The sequence below is a fragment of the Aythya ferina genome, assembly GCF_964211825.1.
Source record: "Aythya ferina genome assembly, chromosome: 9".
Taxonomy (NCBI): Eukaryota; Metazoa; Chordata; class Aves; order Anseriformes; family Anatidae; genus Aythya; species Aythya ferina.
The window spans coordinates 14,003,786-14,027,346 of record NC_140305.1 but is presented as its reverse complement, the minus strand read 5'-3'; the positions used below and the strand labels follow the sequence as shown (position 1 = coordinate 14,027,346).

General features: G+C 48.8%; 1 protein-coding gene across 2 annotated transcripts; it reads right to left on the bottom strand.

Annotated features, from left to right (window-relative positions):
• Nucleotides 1–6,039: 6,039 nt before the first annotated feature.
• UBE2G2 (ubiquitin conjugating enzyme E2 G2) lies at nt 6,040–23,136 on the bottom strand. Of its 2 annotated transcripts, none has more exons than XM_084530288.1 (6): nt 23,060–23,136; nt 18,386–18,421; nt 18,251–18,296; nt 12,845–12,963; nt 9,872–10,012; nt 6,040–8,064 (listed from the first exon to the last, which is right to left on the bottom strand). In XM_084530288.1, the coding sequence occupies exons 1-6, from the start codon at nt 23,100–23,102 to the stop codon at nt 7,952–7,954; spliced, it is 498 nt and encodes a 165-aa protein (XP_084386414.1). In that variant the 5' UTR covers nt 23,103–23,136; the 3' UTR covers nt 6,040–7,951. The 2 variants fall into 2 exon arrangements, with proteins under 2 accessions (XP_084386414.1, XP_084386415.1); XM_084530289.1 differs by lacking the exon at nt 23,060–23,136 and adding an exon at nt 22,528–22,789.
• Nucleotides 23,137–23,561: the final 425 nt, after the last annotated feature.

Genomic DNA, 23,561 nt, shown 5'->3' with positions numbered 1-23,561 from the left:
AGGGACACTGGTGGTCCTAAAGAATTTCACCCTTCTTGGCCTCGGGAACCTGGCACAGTAAAGGAGAGTGAGTGAAGTGCCGTGGGCTGGCCCACAGAAACCAAATCGTGATGTTGAACACAGGCACGGGGACGGCTCTAGAAGCCCACGGCCACACTTGGTTCAGGAGCTGCTCCTTGTCCCAGCAGCGTTAGGAAGCCGTCTGCAAAATTGTCTCTAAGTGTGCTCACATTCCTGCGCGCACAAGCAACCAAGGGAGGATGGAAGAAAGAAGGAAAAACAGCAAGACGTTTGCCTAGTTCTTCTGGGCGGTAAATAAAACCATGTGGCAGCTCTGAACAAAATGATCCTTGGACTTCTCCCAAAAAGGTTTGGCCGTCCCTGGATTAGGAAAGGTTGAGAAACATGGCTGGAGACAACATGCAGCAAGCAGAGCTTACATGCAGAGGACGGGGCTAGGAGGGCACCTCGATCACTGCTGGGCCCTGCACACGGGACGATGCTTCTGCGTTTCCACAACCGTAGCTCATTTGTTATTTGCAGACAACAGCCACATTTTGGGGATCACTGTTACATTTCAGTCTTTAATTCTGACACGTGGCAAGAGCTCCTTCTCCCTAAAATACAGCACATGTAAGGGGCACTCCCACAGCAGAACCCGGAGGGACCCCTGAGCACCACGCCTCAGGGCCACGGCCAAATCCAGCAGCACTGCCAGAGCTCGTGGTGGTGGCGCTGAATAAAGGGACAGGGTCCCACTCCTCGGCCACGCCATGGGATGGAAAGCCCTGCTGCAGGACATGTGGAGACCCCTCATGCTGCTTCAGCAGCTCCCATTTACGTCCTCACACAAACTGTGGGAGACACCACACAAATGGGGGAGAAGCAGCAACAAACAGGAGCAATCAGATAGGGGAGGAAAGCCCAGGCAGGCATCCTCCTTCATGAGCTCCTCTCCTTCTGAACCGAGTTCCCACAAGAAAGCCCCGCACCAGTAAAGCTGTCAGCATTGTGCAGCGCCCGTAACTGCCATTAACCTGACCCCTTTGTGAAAAACTCAATTCCCAGAAATTTTGGAGAGGTTTTCCCAGGAAAGTTTGGGCAAAGGACCAGGCGGATTGTGAAAGGCACCGCTTTTAGGAACGGCATCAAAAAAGCCCACAGCAGCTCTAGCGCTGCACGTCTTGCTGGCAGTTTCCCAGCACAGAGCACTCGTCCCTTGCTTCTCCTCTACACTGGACAAACAGCCTGATCCCTTGTTTGCCCTTCACTGACCGTGGCTTTTCCCTTTTTCTGCCCCTTTTCGCTCTCCCCAGCAGACCCAGGCCCCTTGCCAGGGGCTGAGCCACCTCCAGGACCACAAACATTTCTGGCCGATCACTGCTGCTTGAACAGAAGTCACCAAAGATGAGTACCTAAGAGCATTTAAGCTATGGAAATGGTTCTCCGTGTGTTCTCTGTAGGTCTTGGCTCCACGTGGAGGCAGAATAACCAGGGGGGACTGACAGGCGATGATGGGGTGTGATGGGGACAGGGCAGTTCTGCCTGCAACACGACAGCCTTCCTGACCTCTAACTTTGGCGAGGGTCTTTCTGAGAATGGAATAACCAGAGGCTGTGAAGGAGGTGAAGCTTTCCCATCACACATTTGCTGCTCCCTGGTCCCAACTCTGCATCTCTTCAGTGGCAGCCCCGAGACCCCTGGGGTTTGTGGAGCGCACACCTGCAAGCTGCGAGGCGAGGCAGAGAAGGGTTTTACAAACCTGCCAGCCTTCCTCTGCTGGGAGCAGCAGCTAACCTAAATGTTCTGTGTGGGGAATTGCGAGCAGGAGGGGTTGGCTGAGCAACCCATGAGCTGCACCTCCCCACAGGCTGCCTGGGGTAACGCCTGCGCCCCGGGGCTGCTCCCCACGCACAGAGGGATCCCCACAGCCACCCTGCAGGGAGCACTGGACCCTTTGATGCGGGCAGCGAGCAGCTGACCACACGCTCCAGCCTGCAGCACGCAGACGGCGGCCGACAGCAGAAGCCAAGCCAGGGAAGCCCCAGGACATGTCCCCAGGTGCCTGGGATCACCGAGGACCTGCAGGGACAGAAAAGGGGACACGGGGATCTGCTCAGAGCTCAGTGCAGTGCAGCAAGTGCTGGGCACAGCATCTCTGTGCCTCCTGAAGCCCACCTTGGGTCGCCCCAGGGGGAGGAAAAGGTGGAGGTGCCACCAGCCCCAGCAATGCCAGAGCTTTCCCAGCCCAGGCACCAGATCCACGCCGCCTGCACCACTGCTCCACACCGCTTGGCTCTGTAGCTGCGAGGAAACGTCTCGCCCTGTGACAAACAGAATCGTGGCCCGATGCCATCGCTCGCCCGTGTACAGCTCTCATTATTCTAACTGCGATGATTCAGGCTTTGGAAAGAGCGGTGCCATGTTTACCGTCTGGTGCCGAGGCCGCGCACATTTTAACGAGCCTGTTTCTTGGAAAAAGGCTGCTCGTTACAAGGACGCCTCTGGGCTCCAGCTTGCAGGGTCAGCGTGCCACTGGGGCAGGGGCAGCAGCAGCTGCGCTCGCTCTGCCCACCCGCAAGGCGCCGAGTGCGGCTCCTTCTGCCGCAACATCCGGGGAGGGAAGGGAACAAAGACAGAGAACAATTGCTATTGTTTTTCCAGACTTTCTCAGGGCCGATTCCTCCGGTGCGTTGCTGCTACCCAGAGACGCCGGCCGCCACACAGAGGCCCCGCTACGCTTGGAGCTGTTTGGACACGGCCCGACCCAGGGCATTTGCCACCCGACTCGGGGAGCCCAGCTCCTGCCAGCACGGGCGGCTTCCTCGGCTAGGCCACCCGACACACTGAGGGCAGCCCCTGTCCCCAGCTGCTCTCCAGAGCCCTGAGCATGGTCAGACGCCTCTAGGATGCTCTGGCACAGAGGCAGGAGCCCAGCCAGCACCCCAGACGTGGGGACCCGTCCTGCTGCCATCCATCTGCCAGGCGGTAGCAGGCCATGAGCACCGGACTCGTGCTGGGCAGCAGGAGGAAACAGGCAAGGCTGCGTACGAGCAGGGGCAGGACGAGCAAGCCCTTGATTGCACCTTGATTGCAGCTCTAATTACAGCCCTTCCTCTCCCAGTGCAGCGCTGCTGCCCCTGCCTTTGAAGCCTTACCTCGGAGAGACGACCACGAGGCTGCCGTGAGCTGCTCGCTCCCGGGGGGACTCGGTGAGAGCCAGGGGGTGCTGGAGCCAGCGGGGGGAAGGAGGGGCACAGCAGAGCCAAAATGCTGAGCCAGGGGCAGAACTCAGCCTCTCACCAAAGTGGGTTTGAAGACATCTGCCAGTCTGTCTGGCACCCCTTGCCCAGCACCAGCCATCAAACCAGCAGAAAAGGGCGGCGACGCCTGCTGAAGCAGCAGAGCAGGAGAAATGCCCGCGTAAATCTGTCACAGGCAGGCTCAGCAGAGACAAACAGGCCACTAAAGTTTGCTCCTGAGCCTGCCAGAGTCCTGTCTATGGCCCAGCAGGACCCACGCACACAAGAGACCTTACCAGGTCCTCTCCTAGCAGCCAAACGAGCCCCTGACTAGGCTAGGGTGGTCTTGCGATGTCTCCAGCCTCCCAGGGCTCGACTACACCATGAGGGTCAAGAGCTTCTTGCAATAAATGCCTGGTCCTGGAGAGCCCGAGAGCCTGATGAACCCCTGGCAGGAGATTTGGCTTGCCTGAAGCTGTTGTCGTGTCAGTACAAATTTGGGCCTCAATTTGCCAAATCCTTTTGACACGGGAAAAACCGTTTTGGGGCAAGACTCCTAACCCGGCCGTGGGTGGGGAGACCTCCCCGTGCCAGGGCCGGTATATCCAGGAGCGTGGGTGCCCCCCGCTCCCCAGCGTGTCCCGTCCTGCATCTCTGCAGCTTTGAACCCACCTCCTGCAGCCTCCCCCAGCCCCGTGCCCCCCGGGCAGGGCAGCTCGGCTGCCTTCAGCCCCCGAGCAGCAGCACAACGGCCCCACAGCCCCTGTCCCAGTGCCGGGAAGCACCGAGAGCTGCTCACACACGCTCTGCTAGCACGGGCAGCTGCCCTGTAATAAATAACCCCCCGTCCGTATCATTAGCGTTAATTATACAGGAACACACCCCGGCACCTGCACTGCTGCTGCAGTTGCGTCTCGGGGGGCACGAGCTGCTTTCGAAAGCCACCTGCTTGGCTTTCTGCTGGCTCTGACACTGCTCGTCCGTCTGAGGGACTGAGCCCGAGGCAGAACTGGGATGCTGCAGGTTTGGTGCCACGGCCAGAGCAGCTGGGGAAGGGGCAGAAGCACACCAGGACCGCTGGGTGCCAGCTTCCTGAGCGCTTCCCTTGCTGCTCAGCCTTCTGGGCAGGATCAATGCCCACTGCAGGACTGGGCTAACACAGACTGCAACTCGATTCAGCCAGTGGTGGCGGGCAGCACCAAGCATCCCCATCCCAACAGGCCATTACAGTATTTTGGTACCCAAAATAACATGGTGCAACACCTCAGAAGCAGCACAGTGCAAGGTGAGGAGCCCCAGGAAGAAATAGGACAGGCACTGCATGTCCTGCTGCTCACCTGATGCTAAACTGCTCTAAGCAGGTAAGAAGTGTCTAGAACTTAGACATTTGTCTCACTAAAAACTTAGAAACTGGTCTTATTACACAGTTCTCATCTTAATCTGATTTGCATAAAGACACTTAAAAATACTGGGTTTGTACTTAATAGCAGTTGCTAACTACCCATCAACAGATAATAAATACGTGCTAAATCTAACAGCTCAGTTGTGCTCCCGTGTGCTCCAGCTGAGAGGCCCCACGGCTGTAGCACAGGGCATGCAGCTTCCTTACCAAGGGGCAACTTCAGGAGGGAAGCAAGAATCTTCCAGACAGCAGAGACTTCCCCTCTGCATCCCGAAGGCAGCGCACCACCTTCCATTCATGAGACAGCTCAAGCCAAAAGAAAGCTGGAGAGCACCCTCCTGACGGCTCTGCCCCGAAGCTGCAGCCCTTTCATGTGGTTCCAACGCCTCTCACACAGCAGTTTGCACTTTCAAAGAACCACTCCATGCACACACACCAAACACAATGAACGTCTTGCATCCCACTGTGTGTGTTCTGACAGCGCTCCTCTTGCCAAGAAAAAAGTGCATGTGCATCGACGTACTTATACACAAAGGCTTTAGAAAGGATGTTGCTTGCATTTTTACAGCTTTGTTGGGAAAAAAAGCTTTTTTTTTTTTTTTTAATATAGAAGCCTAAGGCAAATATAATCCAGGTAAGTTTTTTTGTTTTGTTTTGTTTTTAAAGTCTTCAACACTTTACTTACATGTAACACCTGTAGAGTTCTGACACTCCCCAAGGAATGTTTTACAGTAACTGCCTCAGCTGGAAAAAAGGCAATTGCTCAGAAAATTATTGCTACTGGCTAGTCTTACACACCTTGCTAACATGAGTACTCCTTCCAGGAGGGAGAGGATTACACCTGGCAGGGATGTTACAGCATCGACATGGCAGCTTTACAAGCCAGAACACCAAGGTGTTCCCCAGCTGTAAGAAGCTGTCCCTGCACGGAAACCTTTGTGGGGCAAGCCAGGCACAGGCACAGGTGAGCTCTCCGTTTTGGGGGACATTGTCCAATTCCAACTGAGATTTCCATCTCCGTGTCCTTCTCAAATCTGAGCGCTAATCTCAGCACGTTTTGAGCAGTACACAAAGTCATGATTCACCTGTTGCCATAACAAGACTCACAGACATCTAAGGCCAGACACAGAGATCGTAATGAGACCTCTGCGAGAAGTGACCACATCAGCTGGCTACCAGATTTTTATAGTTTTCTTTGAAATACCAAGTGATTGCCATCATCAGAGGCAAGGCCTGGAAAGCCCAAGCCACTGTGTCAAGTCTTACACATCTCTAAACAGCACTGGTGGTTTACTTGTGTGACGATGAACCCTTCCCCTCTGTTGGCCCACATCAGAACTGGACTCCTTTGACCGTTGTTTGCCCATAAAAAACACTTACTGAAATACACCGGCATACGTTTATAAAAGGAAGAAATACAATCACTTTATTTTCAGTATACAGACTAAATCCCACTGTAAAATGAAGATAACGAGTGAACACACGTAAGTAAAATACTCCGCACTTAAAAAGAGCCCAGTCTGGCCACGTCTGCTGAACACGTTGTTTGCTACGCGGCGCACAGAGCTCTCCAGCATTGCTTCCAAAAGCGTTTGAGGCACTCCCAGGAGCTACACTTCAACTATCACAATTCAAAGAACCACTCTCTCTTTGCATACAAATGCTACATTTTCCTGTATGCCCTGAAATACTAGTTAGGTACAATATTATCCCGTCCTCTCTGTTCCCAGATGATGGTGGGTCCTCCTCACACCCTTACAGCAAAGGGAGAAGAAATACTTCTAAAGGGAGGTAAGCTCAGCAAGTTACAGCAATACAAACTCTTCAAAGGTGCAGAAAGATGGCATACCGTGATCTGCAGCACATGAATAGGCAGCACGGACAGCAAGACATAAATACAAGTTCTACCCACATGCATGCAAGCAATCGCCTCCGTGAAGCTTTCTGCACAGTGTAACTCTGTCCACAGCACATGCTTCTGGAAAAAAAAAAGCCCTTCTTGTGTTTAGCCCATTTAAAGCAGCCAACAAAATCTGATTCCACGTGTTATCGATGGGCGTGTTATTGCTTGCAATAAGTTGAAGGAGATTTGGACTTAAGAGATCCGGTTGCGAAGCACAAAGGTCACCAGCAGCCCCTAATCAGTTTCCCAGCTCATCGCAGCATCTATTTCCCACAACCTGCACACCAGACTTTGGCTACAATACTCTGCAGTTTTAAACAAGCATCTTACCATCCTCTAGAAAACACAACTGACTCCTATTTAAATACATCAGAGCAGTCAGCATCAAGTATTACAGTTAATTGTACAAAATTCATCACGTTGGTTAGCGAAGGCTCATTCACCTGAAAAGCGGGTGACCTGGGCTGTAATGGCAAAGTCAAGCTGTGCCTAGCTTTCTGAGCAGGTATTTCACATTCCCGGTGGAGCAGGCACGTTCCCACTGAATTGTCAGGCTGCAGATGACCCACCTAGCCCACGGTGAACCTGGCCGAAGTGTTTAAGAATCCAGTTCTTCATATCTTGTGCCTCTAATTGAATGGAAAGTTTACACTGAATGTCTTTAAGAAGCAATAAAAGTAGTTTTGGGACTTCTTCTAAGAAAACACTGACTCAAAGGCTTGATACAAATTCACAGTGTAATGTAGGAATACCAGCCTATTCTAGACCACTAGGCAGTCACTGGTAATGGCCACCGAGATCTTCTTTTAAAAAAGTCACACAGTGCAAAGCCACTTTCTGTATTAAACCACTCTGACTACAACCTTGTTTTACAGCCTCTCTTGCGAACCACACTCTTCAAATCAATTTGAAATGCTGCCTTTGGCTTAGCAAGTATCATAAAACTGACAGATTATTTTCTGCCTACTGCTGCTCCAGGTGCAATACTGCCTGTATGAATGTAAAACTAATTCTCCTGGCAGGTGACCTAAAACAGTGCTGTTCGCAGACAGCAGATTGGCAGAAGTGGGCTGCAGATTGCAAATCCTCCAAGCTTTCCATACCATGAAGTGAGGTAGCAACAAATAGCCTTCAAAACAGCACTGCCCAAATATTTCTCCCTAGCAATAATTCCCTTTCCCCCACAATTTAGTGAGTAAACTAACTCCCACTCTAGTGAGTAAACTCTAAGCCTCTAGGCTTCTCTGGAGCAGCGGAAGCAGAAAAGAGATGGGAAATAAATAATGAAGGATAAGAAGTAGTAGGCCAATAATTTTGCAAAGATTTCCGTTTTTGGTACCAGCACTGAGCACTGCTCTTTTTCAGGTGGAGAGAAATACAAAACATTGCAGTCTTTTTGTGAGCTTAAAGTCCAAGTGACTTCTGCACAATCTGCTTGGCAATCTTGTTAAATTGTTCTCTGTCTTCCCGCCACATCTTGGAGGCATCCACATTGGCTCCACTTTCATCGTTTGGCTCTGAAATGAGAGAGAAGGAAAGGTAGGTGGGCAGGCAGGCAACTGAGCAAGACCCTCTCCCTTCTTCAACACTGCCTCTACGCTGCCACTTTGCCGTGGCTCTGGCACGCTTCCCCTGCTTAGGATTGCTGAAACATCACTAAAGGAAATTCAGCTGTGGGATTCCCAACCAGTTCTCATTTAAATGATCACAAGAGAGTGTCACAGCAAGGTAAGAACTTGTTTCTTTAGGCAAGAAACAAGTGGCAGTGAAAAAACAGTTTTATTTTGCTTATGGTCTCAGCCCCTGAGCCCCAGCACACACACGGACTAACGTGTCACCAGTAGTGTTGTGAAGAGTTCTTAAAACTGCACAGTGCTCCCTGAAAAATATTTTTTCCTAGTTCTGCGGCTTCACAGACACAAAGCCCTCGCTGAGCAGGCCACCCAAACAGGCTCTGTCACTTTTTTTGGATGGTTTGTTCTATTTAAAAAAAAAAATACCACCATAAAATGCTTTCATTTCTGCAACATCTTTCATCCGAGGATTTCAGAGTGCTTTACGAAGTACATTAAGACCCTGTGACTCAAACACTTCTTTTGTGCAGAGGTAAGCTGAGGCACGGGCTCTGTCGAGTTCATGGTCAGCACAGAGCAGGACAACTGCCGCAGGATTACACAAGTCATGCAGAACATACTCTGCCCATTTTGCTTCATACACTAGTCCAAATCCAGCACAACCCAGTTCATGGCAGACACCTTGGGCTCCTGTTTTTCTCAGCACAGTGCTGATGGTCCACCCTGGAACTCCAGTAGTCAGGACAGAAGATGCAAAAGTCACCCAGCTGGGTAAGCTGGGGCTTCTGGGGCTTGTCCTGTCAGCAGAGCCACAGCTGAGAACTTGTCAGCAGCCTGGAAGAAGCTGACAGTTGATGTTTCTGCCTAACTCCTCCAAAAGACACGGGGAGAACAGGATGCCCCATCAGAGATCAAGAGACCAGATGATTCTCCAGCAAAGCAGTCCAGGTAAGGCTGGACCACAAGCCGTGCTCCTGGAGGCCCCAGGGAGCCCAGCAAGGTACTGGTGCCCACTGGGCAGCTTCCCAGCAGCAGGTTACTATCCTGAAGCATGTAAGAGCCTTTTGTGCTTGCTCTTTGTTCAGCTTTGCTGCTTCTAGAACAGCATCATCATTCAAAACTGACTCTCAGGGCCATGCTTTTTTCCTTTTCAGGCAGTTCAGTGGCTCTGTGTGGAAAAAGATCCATCTTTTGGGGGAGATGTACAAGAGATATGATCCACAGCCCTTGTGGAACCGAGGGGAAGCCACTTAAGAGGCTGCAAAAACACACTTTTACCACACCCCTCTTCTCAAGAAGGCTTCCTTTATATCTGGGGTGGCAGAACGGGGTACATTTCCCACGCTGGCAAAGTAACAAACAGAAATAGAGGGAGCTGGCTGGTGAATCACCGAGGCCACGGACTCCTATTTACCGGACTGATTTGATCTGGCTGGTAACCCTTCAGCTGCTAAAACCAAATCCCTAAAGGACCCAGAGCCTGACCATCAATCACCCTTTGCTTGGCTGCTGCTGACCCAGAAGGAACACTGTGCAGTTGCTACAAAGCTGGAAACACTTGTTTTCTAATTCAGTCTTACTTTTTTCTTTTATTTTAAGAGAATAAGTAAATACGAGGGCTTTAAGAACTCTGGTTCCTGCTAAGCAGTTTAAATGTCTTTTATCAGCTTAACATCAAAAAGCAAGGAGAAGCTCTAGCTATGCAGCAAGAAGCCAGCTGAGCTTCAGCTAATAAAACATCAGTCCTTACCTGCCAGCATGCTAACGACTGACAAGAGGATCTTTTCCACACTCTGCACAGGACTCCATCGCTCAGCGCTGCTCTCATATCCCATGGGATCATCCCCAGGAGCATGAAGAATAGAGATGCAAACTCTCCCGTCCGGGTAAACTGCACAAGAGGCACAAAGGATTGATTGTTACTTGGAGGAAAAACTTAGCCTCTCCAGATCTTTAGCACAGATTAACATTTGGACTTCGCCTTCATATGACTGATACTAAAACTTCCTCTTACAAAGGCAAGATGATACAAAAGCTGGAAGACTAAAATCTAGCAAAAACTTCCTTAAACGGGTTTACAAACTTGGGTCGTCTTCACCAAGAGAAGCTCTCTGGGAGCGCTCAGATCACTTAACAACCAACGAGAGGCTCCTTTGAAAAAAATAAGAGCTGCAGCCTGGTGGAACAAGCCAAATACTGAGGCACACACAGCTCCAGGTCAGTAACTAGTCTTAAAGCAAGGGGTAACAGCTTTACAGCACTGAATGCGTGTTGGAGTCCTCCGCTGGACCATGACTGTAAAAAAAAAAAGTTAAGCAAACATGCCGTGCTGCAGCAGGGAGACAAAAGCGGTAAGGTACAAAGGAAATAATTACTCTTATTTGAGCATTACTCAGGTGCAACCACATGGGTTCGTGCCGCTTTTTTGTGCTTTTTGCTTAAAGCTCAGCTGCATGAAAGCGCATGGAGGAAAAGTAACCTATCAGCTTGGGGTGTGGGCATCTTCCCCTTCTGGTTTTAACCTAAGCAATGCATCCACCTCACACAAGTCCTCCTCTCAGACACTGGACTCCACTGACTTGATCATTAGGCCAAAGCAAAGCTGAACAGGCAACACAGAGAACATGGGAGTTTGAAATGCTACTTTAGGAACTTGGTAGAATCCTATGGCATCCCAATGAGTTACAGCTTCACCCTGGTACTTCCGGCGTTTCTGGTCCTCTGGAGACCAAACCCATGCCATTGCCAGGAAAACAAAACAAGTGAGTGACCACTGGAAGCAGTTGTGCTTGTTTCCAGTTCCTTCCACCCAACCAGCTAATGTCTGTACAAGCCTGGGACATGTAAGCACTTTGGAAGACTTATCGTATTTACACCCCCTCCTGCAGCCCCGGGCTGAGGGCTGGAGCTGGTCTAACCATAGCTGGAAGAGACAAAAACAGCACATGCTGAATCAGCACTTCACCTTGCAAGTTAGGAACACATCAGGAGAAGTTAGTTAGTAAGTTAGTTATTTTCATGTTTTTATGCAGCATCTCTTAAAAAGTTGGATGTCAGCAGCATAAACAATGCAGAAAAGGTTGATTCCAGGAAGATGTACGCATCTCCCACTTTGTTACTAAATGTTAAAGCAAGGTTTTCACTTAATTGCTGCTTTGAAGTTATCTTTGCCAAAGCATCCGCAAACGTTATTTTAAGCAACAGTAGCTCTGTGATGTCTCTTGTCCCCTCCGTATATAACTCAAAACTACACAGATAATGGAACGTAGACTTTTTGAACACTTTTCTTCCAATTTCCCAAAGGATGAGGAGCAATCATTTAACAGAAGCAGAACAGAAGCCTGGCTACCAATTTCTACAGCCTTACTGGGTATAACCAGCCCACCACAAACCCACCTGGGAAGATTCACATGACTACCTCTGGAGACCTCAAATTTCAATTCACATGACCCAGTCATGGAGCTTTAAAGAGCTGAGGCCTGTACACCCAGTCTGTTCCCACCAACCCCCAGAGGCAGTGCTCAGTGTGGCAGAGCCGCTCTGTAACAGGTAAGGGTCAGGCTGCTTGGGCTTCTCTGCACCCCACTCCTCCTGGCCCTGCTGCAGGCTGGGCACACAAAGTATATAGAGGTCTTCCACAGGAGAACAAAAAGATGGGTTTGACTGTGGACTAAATGGGCAAGAAACTGTGTCAGTAGTGTTTTGAGAGGGGGACAGCAGAGGAACTTCACGAAATTGCAAAATTCCTTGGAACAGGATGAAGAAAATGGATGCCCAGCTGAGATCAAGACTGGTGTACCAGTGCAGGAATGTCAGCTGAGAAGGAAACAGCAGGCAGGAGGGCAGCACTTGCCTTTTATTGCTCTCAGGTGGCACAGACCTAATAGCCAAGAGCACAGATCCAGCCCATCACATCTGGGTGATGACAAACAATCTTTACACAAGCCACGTCGATTTAACAGACATACTAAGTAAGGATTTTACAACAAACACCAAAGCTGACTCCAAAAAAGAGTGCTCTGTGCTTTACATTTTTTACCTGTCCAAGGCAAAAAGTTGTTAGTTGTAGTCATTGTTACTTCAATTCCTTCTTCTTAAGTCTTATGAGAAACACAGCTGAGATATTGTCAGTGCTAGAATTGCAGCAAAAGGGACAGCAAAAATCTTTAAAATTAAAAGCTTGTAAATGTGCCAGCTGCTTGAACAGAGCACTGCAGATGTCAGAACGATCACGTCAGAAGTGTTACAGAATCCTCGACTTCAAGTGAAAAAAGCCATGCTGCCAACTAAAGCTGTTTCCAAACTTTGGTCAATATGAACAAGTGTTCACTTGTTAAAATAACACAGAACTACTTAAATACAAGCCATAGTGCAATACTGGAAAGAGTCAGTATTATTTTACTGAATCTCACATCGTGTGCAAAGCATTCATTTCAGGCTATTTATTTATTTTACTCAGTTATGAGGATGCCTGGAATGACCTTCGAGGCAGTGAAATTATTGGTAACTACTGGACTGTTTATTACCAACAGGTATCTGAGGATTAATGTGGTAAAGAGAGAGTGACCCTAAGAAAGTGCAGCATTGCTGTACAGCTGAACACTCCTAGGCACAGTTGGGAGTACCACTGCTGGTAACAACACCAGCTCTCCTGCTACCAAAGCTGTTCCTTTAAGGTGCAAAAACAACCCGTGCCCCTCATGTCCTGCTGCATCAGACTCACTGTTTGGATGGAACATCTCGCACGTGAACCTCATCTTCGGAGGACTCAACGGATAGTCAAGTGGGAAGCTCAGAATAGCTGGGAAAACCCCGTACTCGAAACAGGTGTCTTCAGGACCCCTAGAAACAGATAAAAAGTTATTCACCCAAGTTTCATGTATTTCTTTCACCCACAGTCTTGTCTAGTGAGACGCCTTAGCTTTGGATTATATCATCGGCTCCAGAACACTGAGAGTTAAAACACTCTCACCTCACACCTCAAACTTAAATCCAAATACAGGGTTTGGGAGGGAAGGGGGGAAAAAAAATAAATCAAAGCTTGCACACTAAATTACTAGGAAGGTCACAACATGGCTTAATTAGCAGGGTGTGTCTGGCTATAATTGGAGTATCTGGCTCCAAGGCATGTTCCAGGATTTGAGTGTCTGCACGTCAAGAGAAAGCAGAGGCAGGTGTGGGACTCCTGTGCCTTTGAAGATACTGCTGTGCTGCACAGAGAGAGATGTCAAACGCTGCAGCTCAAAAATAATTCATAAAACCCAGGAGGATTCAAACTGCCAGTATCGAGCGTAACCACACATAAACACTTCATGCCATCTGATGCAAAAAAAAATACAACAATGGTTTGTAACAATAAACACACAGCCCAGGGGCCGTAAACGCTAGGTGCAGGACAATACAGATCTATGGCATTTGTTTTCATTCTCTCAAGCGTACACTGAGAAGATTTTCATCAAGGCTCCTGCATGAAACATTGCACTGTGAACACAATAAGGAAATCAAAGTACAAATTCAAAGGGCAATCAAATGAGAATACGAAGACAACTGTTTTGCCTTCTCTGCACAAAGCATCTTTGGAAGGTAAGCAAAAAAGTTTATTTGACATGATTTATTCAAACTCTGTGAACCATCTGGAAGTTATAAAGCAAACACGATTTCCCCTGACCGGGAAGATCATGGAATGAGCTTCATCACTTAAAACCTTAGCCAGGGAAACACATGCATCGCACAGAAAGCTTTTCAAACAAGGATGATATTGTCTGGGAAATAAAGTTTATGAATGTATTCATGCCTCCACCTCCCAACCTGCAAACACATTATCCATGCCAGAAGGAAAAAAAATAATTTCAAAAGCCAAATGGTCAAAGACTCCTTACAGCTAAGGCTGCACTGGTAACCTGCAGAAAAAAAAAAAAAAAAAAAAAAAAAAAAAAGACTAGCAAAACCTAAAGCCCTAAGAAGTTAAACTCTGGGATTTAACTCAGTTTGGGTTTAACTCAGTTAAACTTTGGGATTCAGAAGACTTGACTGGTCAATAAATACAAGACTGAAATATTTTAAACCTGCACACTTAACAGCAGCAGGCAAGTTCAGAGACACACACCGATGCAGAACGAAAGCTAACCCATCTCAACCGCTGATGATGCTCTCTCATCTTTTCCATAAATTTATGATGTTCTCTCGTCTTTTCCATAAATTTAGCCAGGATCCAATATTCACATTTGAGGGTAAACCGAATGCATTTTTTCATGAGCTTTTTAATTCCAGCTGCATTTTGAAGGCTCATTGTTGAACTTCTGAGGGTATGTACATACACGCATTGAAAGCTGGTGGGTGTCTTATGTTCTGTTTTGAGAGCAAACACACAGCCTCGAGGGCTCTTCTGTCAAATACGTTAACCCAACAGGCTCCGTTGCAGGCCCTGTAATAAGTGAGCAAACTGCTTTTGTTTTAGCCATTCAGTGCTGCCGGGATCAACTTCAAAGAAATTATTCGAGTTAATCCAAGGCAGCATTTGCTACTACAGAACACCCAGGACAGCACCACTTTCAACTCACAAAGGACATCACCGCGGCCAACAAGGCACAAAGTACAGCACCCTCTGTAGTGCTGCCACCTGCTCTGTGAAGATTCCAAAGCACATCACACTTGCAAAGCCTCTGTGATTTATGGTATGATTTCCTCTGAGCTGCTACACCAGCTGGAGCCCAGACTACCGGGCACCCCATCAGGGTTCCCCCAAGAAAAGCCTCGGTGGCATCCTTCCCTCTCAGCAGAGCCAATAGTCCAGTCCATTAAACAAGCAGTGCCTTAAGCAGCTTTTCTGCTTTCTCAGAAAAAAAAAACTGCTTGAGGCACTGCTTAAGGCACTCATTCTGCATGGCTTGGGACATAAGTCTCTAAGAAATACCCCATCCTAAACCTGGTTAAACAGAAAATCCTGTAAGGTCTGCGAGGCAGGCGGTCTGCATCCTTCCCCCCACGCAATGCTACTCTGCAGACTTTACTGAAGGGCTGTGGCACCGCTTCTCCAGCACAGCATCCAGCATCTTCCCAGCCACCACAGCACTTCACCTCCATCGCACAAAGCCACGAAAATGTAGTGGGAACTGACAGCAACGGTAAGGTTGGAGGGAATTCTGAGGGCCATCGGTACCCACGTGGGTTCAATCCTGACTCGGTCACTGCGCACGGTGATCGCAGCTGCTTTTTCTGTCCTGGCCACACTTCTGGTGCTCTCAGTCAGTCTCCTTCCAAGCAACTACAGCAAAGAGATCTAAGCAGATTCAAGAAACTAACAAAAAGTTGCATTATTCCTGCAGCATCGGTGCTAAAGATGCTGAATCCAACACCGAAAATAACATCATATTATTAACAACTGTCAGCATAACACGAAAATGAGAAACTCTGAACTCTGTGAGGTCAATGTTACTTGGGCAAGGGGAAAAACGCAGTGGTAGCGTCTGCCAAAACAGGAGGGAAAAGCGAATTGACAAGGACAATTAATTCTATAGCCACGGTTTCAAGTGCATTTGTAAAGGGCTTCTTATTTGTAAAAAGAAGCTGGAAAAAGACCAAAGCCCACAGTCGTCAGATGCTGAAAAGGGGAATTCCACACTAAACAAAACAAAAGGCATAAGCCTAATTATAGATCTAATTACCTTTCTAGAGAGGCTTTTTATAAGTTTGCTTCAATCTATGTAATTTCTTTTTCAAGCGATCTTTAGGCTAACAAAGTTCTTTACAATTATATATTTGTGTGTCTTTGGGGATAAACTTTAATACCAAGGCAAGCTTTCCTTTGCCAACCAAAGAGGACCAAACTTCGCCTTGAAACATGAAATTCATGAGCTTGCACAACACAACGCAGCCTGTCGGACCTCACGCAGTGCTAAGGTATTGAGCAGCATTATGATAAACCCTCTCGACATGCTGGGGCTATTTATCAGCATGAATAAGTCATCCTGCTGCAAAGACTTGGTTTTCATAAATATTCTAATCGAGCTCCTGTTTGATGTCTTATCACGAAGGTGCGTTTCACACCAGGTTCTGAACCTTCACTATTTGGAAAAATTATCACGTTGGGTTTCCAATTCCAGACCTAAATTGTAAGCTTAAAAACTATTCTGTCATTTGGTCATGTCAGTACAGCCTTAACATTTATGTTTAACATTTATTCAGCACTGCTGCAGGCAAGAACACCGGAAATACAAATTATTATTACCATTATTTTTAAAATGGCATTACTTTTTTTTTTTTTTATTTTATCTCTGAGCCAAGCTCTTACATCAATCCATTAATCTCTGTAACATTACCCAACCCACCTCTGGATTGATAAATGGGTGATGTCTTTTTCCCCCTTAAGTCTCTCTCTTTTTTTCTGTATTTATTTGTGATGATGTACTGTAACTTTATAGAAACTGGGTGGAGAGAAGGAAAAAAATTCTCTTTTTCATTATTATGCTACTTACCTACCTTTTCTATTCCATCTGTCTCAAATGTAAAGTCAACCTTACTTTAATTACCTCATCTGCACTTCTTTCAATCCCACAGTCTAACGCAGCACATTTGAGATTACAAAACATTCAAGAAGATTATCACAAAAATGTAAACAAGTCATTTAGCTTGCTTTCCAGATGTACTCAAATATTTTTACTAATAGAGTTTTGTAAAGAGATGAAAGTAACCCAACGTGTTTAGAGTAAACATGTTTCTATTGTACCACAGCTTCAGAATTTAGCAGATCTTAAAATATAATTCTATTATGACACACACACAATACAGAAACCAAAAGCTCCTCCGCCTCTCATTTTACGCTGACAAAGACCTGAAGCTCAACACTCAGCACTTTAAAGGGCTTTCAAGTTTGCAGGCAGCTCCTCTGTTGTTTAAGAATTTGTTATGGGAAACATCAGAAAAAAAAGTATTTTCTAAGTAATGAATCAAATACAAAAGTACCTCTGCGTGTCCCCCCAGGAAAGCTCTCATCAACCACAAAATCTCTTCTGCTAGAAAGTATTGAGGGACAAGAATTTCCTTCCACATTCCAAGAAGCGCATTAAATTCTCTGGGATTTCTGAGCTCCAAGCTACGCACGACTTTCTGAACTGAAAGTAGGTACTAGCAAATACATGTTTTGGAAAAGTGCTAACTACCTGACTTACAGAAAGAAGGGAAAGCGTCGGCAGTTGCCTAACGTGAGAGGTGTGGGCTGCCATAAGCTACCTATTCCCCCAAAAGGTGTGTGTCTTCAGGGGACTGAGCCAGCAGGAATCACGACCTGTTTGTCCCAGGATGGATTATTGCTGCGATAAGCAGAGGCATTCACCAACTGCTCATGTGAATGCGCCAACAAGCAGCGTTCATTCAAATCTCCACTTACCAAGGCCTGCAATAATTCAGAGTCCCACATCCGCAAGCGAGTAGGATCACCCATGCGGCCAGCTTTTGCGGGACAGGTGACACACTACAGCTCAACAGGCTTTTGCACTGCTTGCACAATCCACAGCGACCAGAGCTGCTCACCAGCAGAAGAGCTTACACACAAAACCGCTGCGCACAACAGCAGCTGATTCAGGACATTCATAGAATTTTAAAAGATTATTTACGTTTGTGGGTTTTTTTGTTTGTTTGGTTTTTACTTCAACTACTTTATCAGACTGATTACCTTGCACTTCTCCTAGAATAAAATTTCAGTATTAATTAAATTTAGACACTCACCTTTTTCTCCTATCACTGGTAATCTGCCTGTTTCACTCCACTTCACATGAAAAAACCTGTCCCATATTTGCAGTTGAGCAACGTTCCCAATGTGTCTGTTTGACCTACAAGCAATTTACGGTTTCCTACAGTGTTTGTGTACACACCGTATATCCAGTGGAGCCCAAACGATTCCTGTAGCATTTGCAAGTTATACATGCCAAGGGTTTCTTATTATGACACCTGCACAACAAATCATCACTTGAGTGCAACACTGCCTCTGCCCAACTGTTTGAATTCCCAATATAATTCTCAGCTCAGATCTGACAAAAAGTTCCCAGCCAAAAATAGGCCAAGATTGATGCTAGGCAAAACTGGTAAGATTATTATTTTACTATTTTTTTTTAATATTCTTCTGTTAACTCACATAATCAGAGCTTCCCACTCAAAGAAGTTCTCTTCGTTCATAGGACCTGTCAAGAGACAAAACAGAACAATGCTCAGAGCTACCAGAAGGTGAGGCTCCAACTTGGCAGCGCACGGACTCCGCTCAGCTCCTCACCTGCTACTATCCCTTCTGGTGGGTTCAGGGTCAGCTCTGTGAAAAGAACAAACACCAGAGGTTAACACGGCCGGCAAGCCTGAGCGTTTCAGCGAGTGTCTGGGTCACTGTGGCTCAGCACAGAGGCTCCACAGCAAAAACACCTCCAGGAAAACCTCGAGGAGGAGACCGTGGGAGGAATCGTCTGGGCGTGCTGTACTGGGCAAGACTCCACATCCAGCAGGCCCCAGGATCTCACTGGTGACAATTTAATGTTGCCATGCAAGACAATTTTCTAAACAAAATGATCCCAGAATCGTAGAAAGGTTTGGGTTGGAAGGGGCCCTAAAGATCCTCTAGGTCAAGCCCCTGCTCTGGGCAGGGCCCCCTGCCCCCAGCCCGGGCTGTCCCCAGCCCCATCCAGACTGGCCTTGGGCACTGCCAGAAATGGGGCACCCACAGCTGCTCAGGGCAGCACCTCACCACCCTCTGAGTGAAGTTCTTCCTAATATCTAACCTATTATCTATATTTTTTCAGCTTAAAGCCATTCAGACACACGCTCAACCAACGTGAAGAGAGCACAGGCTGTCTTCTCACAACCCCTTGGCAGAGACTCAGGGTAACAAACCCCAGCACACGCGCTGCTCATCGAGAGCATCACCTCCCAAGCAGTGGCCCATGGGCTACCAGCACTCACAAAACAACCGCAGAAAACCCCCTGCTCTTTCTCAGGCACACACACACACACACAAAAAAAAAAAAAAAAAAAAAAAAAAGAGAGAGAAGTACGAATACACAGCCAGGGAAGACAAAAAGTCCCAAACCAGTAACAAAGAGGTTTAACCTAATTTCTGCTAGGCTACGAATGAAAGCTGCAGGTGATGCTGCACAGAACAGCACACAGCTCTTTGTCTGTCCAGGAAAACTTACTGCCAAGCAAAGATAGCAAAAGCTGAGTTCACCCAGCCTGCATTTACCTTTGGCACAAACCTCGCTGATTTAAGTTCAAAGAGCAGGAAATTGGAGGTCGGTGCCAGCGTGACACACACCCCGAGCACCCGGACAGTGGCATTACAGAGCAGGTTGTCCACCCTGGGAGCAGGTCTCCAGCACCCTGCCTGCAGATGTTTTTAGGCAGACGGAGAGATGTCAAGCCTGGGAGCTCCTGAACTGTGTGTATCTATCGTGGGGCACTCCCTTTAAGGAAAAAAATAATAATAATAATAGGTATTTCCCCTGCTTTCCTTTGAAAACCTGGGGAGCTTCGTTGTTTCAGCCCCTGTGCTGCTGGAGGCAGCATCTGGCAGCAAAGCCAGGGGACTCTTTACAGTGCTCCCCCTCCGAGCACAACCGGGGCGATGGGAAGCAGGAGGCAGATACCAGTGAGCAAAGTCTCTGCAGTGCTGGGAGTTCAATTCTCCACTTCTCTTTCTCACCTCTCCCCTTGGGGACAGGTGAAGGAGGTTTCCATCCAGAAGGACTGGCAGTGAACGGGCCCAGGAGCTTTGACTGGGAAGAGCTGCTGCTCAGTTAGGAAGGAAGAGGCCCCTCTACACGTGCATGGTCACATCCTCCCCGGTGATTTGTTAAGAGCTCTCCCTCTAAAGGAAATTGGGAGCACTGCTTTCAAGAGCTATGAAGAGTGATCTGCTCCAGTCCTGCCACTGCGTCTAAAACAGAAGCCAAACAAGGGTAACCCTAGAGGAATGCTGGGGGGGAGTTTTTCCAATTATTGCAGCACACAGCAAAAAGACTGCAAGAGGTGTTTGTTTAACCTTTCCCTGCAGAACGCCTGTTGGAAATGGAAGTGGCCAAATGCTGGAACAGGCTTTCTAGAAAAGGTGGTCGGTGCCCCACGCCTGGCAGCAGTCAGGAGGCACCTGGACAGAGCCCTCGGTGATGTGCTCTACCTGCTGCTTAGCCCTGAAGTGCTGGGGTGGCTGCAAAAAAGGATAAAGATGGGAAACCAGAAGAAGAATCCTAAAAACAAACAAACAAAAAACTTTGAAGGGTCAAAGGGGAAAACAAAGGGGCAGCAGAGGCACGAGGAGAAGCAGAGGCTGGCAGGTAAGATGCTGGCCATTTACACATCAGCAGAGCCACTTTGGGGTGTCACAGGGAGTCTGGGTGGCTGGAGAGCTTTCTGTTCACACACATGTGGTGGGTGCATGCTGGAGGAGCCCGTGGCGGCGCAGCCCACCAACCGATGCAGAACAATGTCTCTCTTCAGGGCTGGGAGCATTTGGAGCCGTTTCCAGCTTCGCATCCTCCACAAGGCATCCCGTTTGGTTCGCGTGGCGGTTTTGCTGCACACAGTCAGGGGATTTGCGTCCAAACCCAGACACAATGGAGTCCCAGCTTGCAGCAGAAGAGCTAAGCCTTACTTGAAAGCTTTGCTTTTAAGTCGAGCCTGAATGAAAGGCAGAAGCTGGCACAACCAGAGCGCAGTGCTGCTGCTAGGGACTGGGGGCAGATCTGGGTGCACACACCACTGACACCTCCCTTCTCATTCCGATGCTTGCCGTGGAGTCCTTCCAGGCTGACTACACCTCAAACAACATGAGCTGAGAACATACCTTCTTGTCCGTGGGGGTAACAAGGGGACTGACTGCATTACTTGCCTTCTGCGAGCTGTATCCGTTTAGCATGTCCCCAGGGTGACCGAGCAGACAAAGTTCAGCAAATAGCACAGGCACGTTCCCTCAGCACCTGAGGGGCCTGAACCCAGAGCCCTGCTTTGCAAGAAGCCCCGTTTCCTTCTCTCCTGGTCTGGGGGCTCAGGCGCGAGTCCCCCAGGAAGGGCTCTGGCTGCAGGGGGCGGCTTGGTGCCCGTCCACCCAGCCAAGGTCGTGTCTGGAAGCAAGCTCTCCGCCTCCAGCTCCAGCCTGTAACCCATTTTAGATTGAAAGCATCCAGATTGTGATAAGGTATCTTCCTGATCTCATAGCAAGGATAAAGGCAGAAGCAGCAGGTTCCCACCTCTTAAGTCTCACAAGCTCCTATTGAGACTGTATTTTTTTCAGGCTGTAATACTATTAAATATTCTAAATTTAGAATTAATAACAAAGGGATTATGCCTTTTCTTATACCTGATTTCTGAAAGCTTTATCTCAATTAGTTTTATGATAAAAATGCTTGAATAAATATGAGACAGCAAGAAGTCATTAGACTCTAAACACGTAAACAACGTTATAAACAAGGACAAAAAATAAATCTCCCTGGTGCTCAGAGCCATCTTCCTTCTGTCTCTGCATAGAAGAGAAAACAGTGAGGTGTTAGAGCATCTCCCAGATGGAAGTAAGGCTTTTGGGTTCCAATGGGTTGGAACTTCTCACTGCATCAAACGTTTTTCACCCATGGTAAATATAAACAGACTCAGAGATGCACACAGGGAAAATTAAAAGCCAAAGCTTAAGGTGTGCACGCACACAGAGAAGCAAAGGGGCCAATCCTCAAAGCCTTCCCCTCTCCACCACTGTGCTGGCAGGGCAGAAACCGAAATTCCTCGTTTGCTTCTGTACCGCAGGTGTCCAGAAGCAGAAGCGCCGTCCCCTCAGCCACCACGGATGGCATTCTCTTCTCACAGCACTGCCTTTTATTACTGTTGGGAAAGGGTTTGGAAAGGTAGATCACAAGCAAGATGTTATCTCCGTTCATGATAAGTGCCACATTGGGAAACTATGCAGAGAAGACTCACGTGATGTCTGCCTGTAGCATTCATTAAAACTGGTTTCGATGCTGTTTATTTAGCATCGCTCTTCCCTTAATAACTCATTCATACAGGGCATTCGAGTTAGATCTCGGAGCCTCTCAGAAACAAAGGATCAAAAACGCTGCAGGGCCTTACGTAAGAGAAAAGACAAAAGCAAAGTCGAGTCTTTTGGAAGCTGGCCGGCGGTTCTGGACCATGACAGCAACCTGTGGGTTCCTGGGGCACAACACAAGCAGGCGTCTGACCCGCACGGCAGCCCCAGGCCAGCTCAGGAAGGGCCGTGCAAAGCTTTGTGTTGGCATCCAGCTCTTCCAGCCCGACGCCAACCTCCACCTACCAACCAGGCCTTTTTTTCGCCCCGTTCCACTTCCTTTCCTTATGTAAAAGGCCAGGATACGAAAGACCAAATGGACGAAGGAGGAAGCTGCGTGTCTGTTAGGAGAAACTCACCTTTGGGCACCTCGCAAGGGCACTGGGGAGTGGACTGCTCATGCTAGGGGGAGCACCCCGAGAGGGCCTCATCCCCGGGGCACCCAGTAACAGGAGCAGGAGCAGAAATAGGAGCAGGAATAGAAGCAGGAGCAGGAATAGGAGCAGGAATAGGAGCAGCAGGAGCAGCAGCAGGCTCCCTGCTCCCTCTGGCGGGGCGCTGGGGGCCCACCAGCGGCTGACACGCCGCATTTTGTCTGCGAGCCACAGCCCGTGCGGTTTTTAACCAAACAACTCCACGTCAGCAAAAAAAAAAATAATAAAAATAAAAAGGAGAACCGTCCCTCCACCCCCCCACCCCCCCCCCGTCTGGGGCTTCCTGAGCGCGGCCGATGAGGAGAGCCCCGGGGAGGCGCTGCCGGGCCGGGCCCTGCGGTGGGCCCGGGGAGGCCCGGCCCTGCCCGCCCGGTGCCGCGGCGGCGGGATCCCCTCACGGGGGGTGAGGATGGGGGCGAGGAGCGCCCGGAGCCCCCCGGCACCCCCCTCGACTCACGCTTGTACTCGGCCATCAGCCGCTTCAGCGCCGTGCCCGCCATGGCTCCGCCTCTGTGGTGCGGGCAGGGCCCTCCCCGCCGCGCCGGGCAGGCGCAGAGCGAGCGCGGCCCCGGCTGAGGCGAGCGCCATGAGGGGAACGGGCGGGGGGCGGCGGGGACACGGGCAGGGGTCTGCGGGGAGCCCTCTGAGGGTGGTTAGGTTTTGGCAGCGCTGTGGGGATGCAGAGCTCGGTGTGTGCTCGCCTGCCGGGTTCCTGGTAGCTCCTCATGCACAGTGTGGTGGCATTAGGCTTCCCTCCCTGCTTACAGACCAGGTTTCTCCACCAAAAACCAAGCCCTGAGCCCGCAGCTCTGCAGGACCCACAGAGACACAAAGACACAGCTTCCAGAGACATACAAACTGAAGAGAGGTTACGAATTCTGTCATTTAGCAGACAGATGATGTTGCAGCGAGAGGCTCCTCTTCATAAACCTGCACAACAAAACACCCCGCAGCTCTGT

Bases quoted from the DNA above. Each gene is read 5' to 3' on its own strand.
- UBE2G2 (XM_084530288.1), bottom strand. From the start codon at position 23,102: ATGGCGGGCACGGCGCTGAAGCGGCTGATGGCCGAGTACAAGC. The intron at 12,964-18,250 runs GTGAGTTAACAG...ATCTGTTTCTAG, and splicing joins GAGTGGGAAGCTCTGATTAT to GGGTCCTGAAGACACCTGTT. The intron at 10,013-12,844 runs GTGAGTCTGATG...CCTCTTGTGCAG, and splicing joins CGAGATGTTCCATCCAAACA to TTTACCCGGACGGGAGAGTT.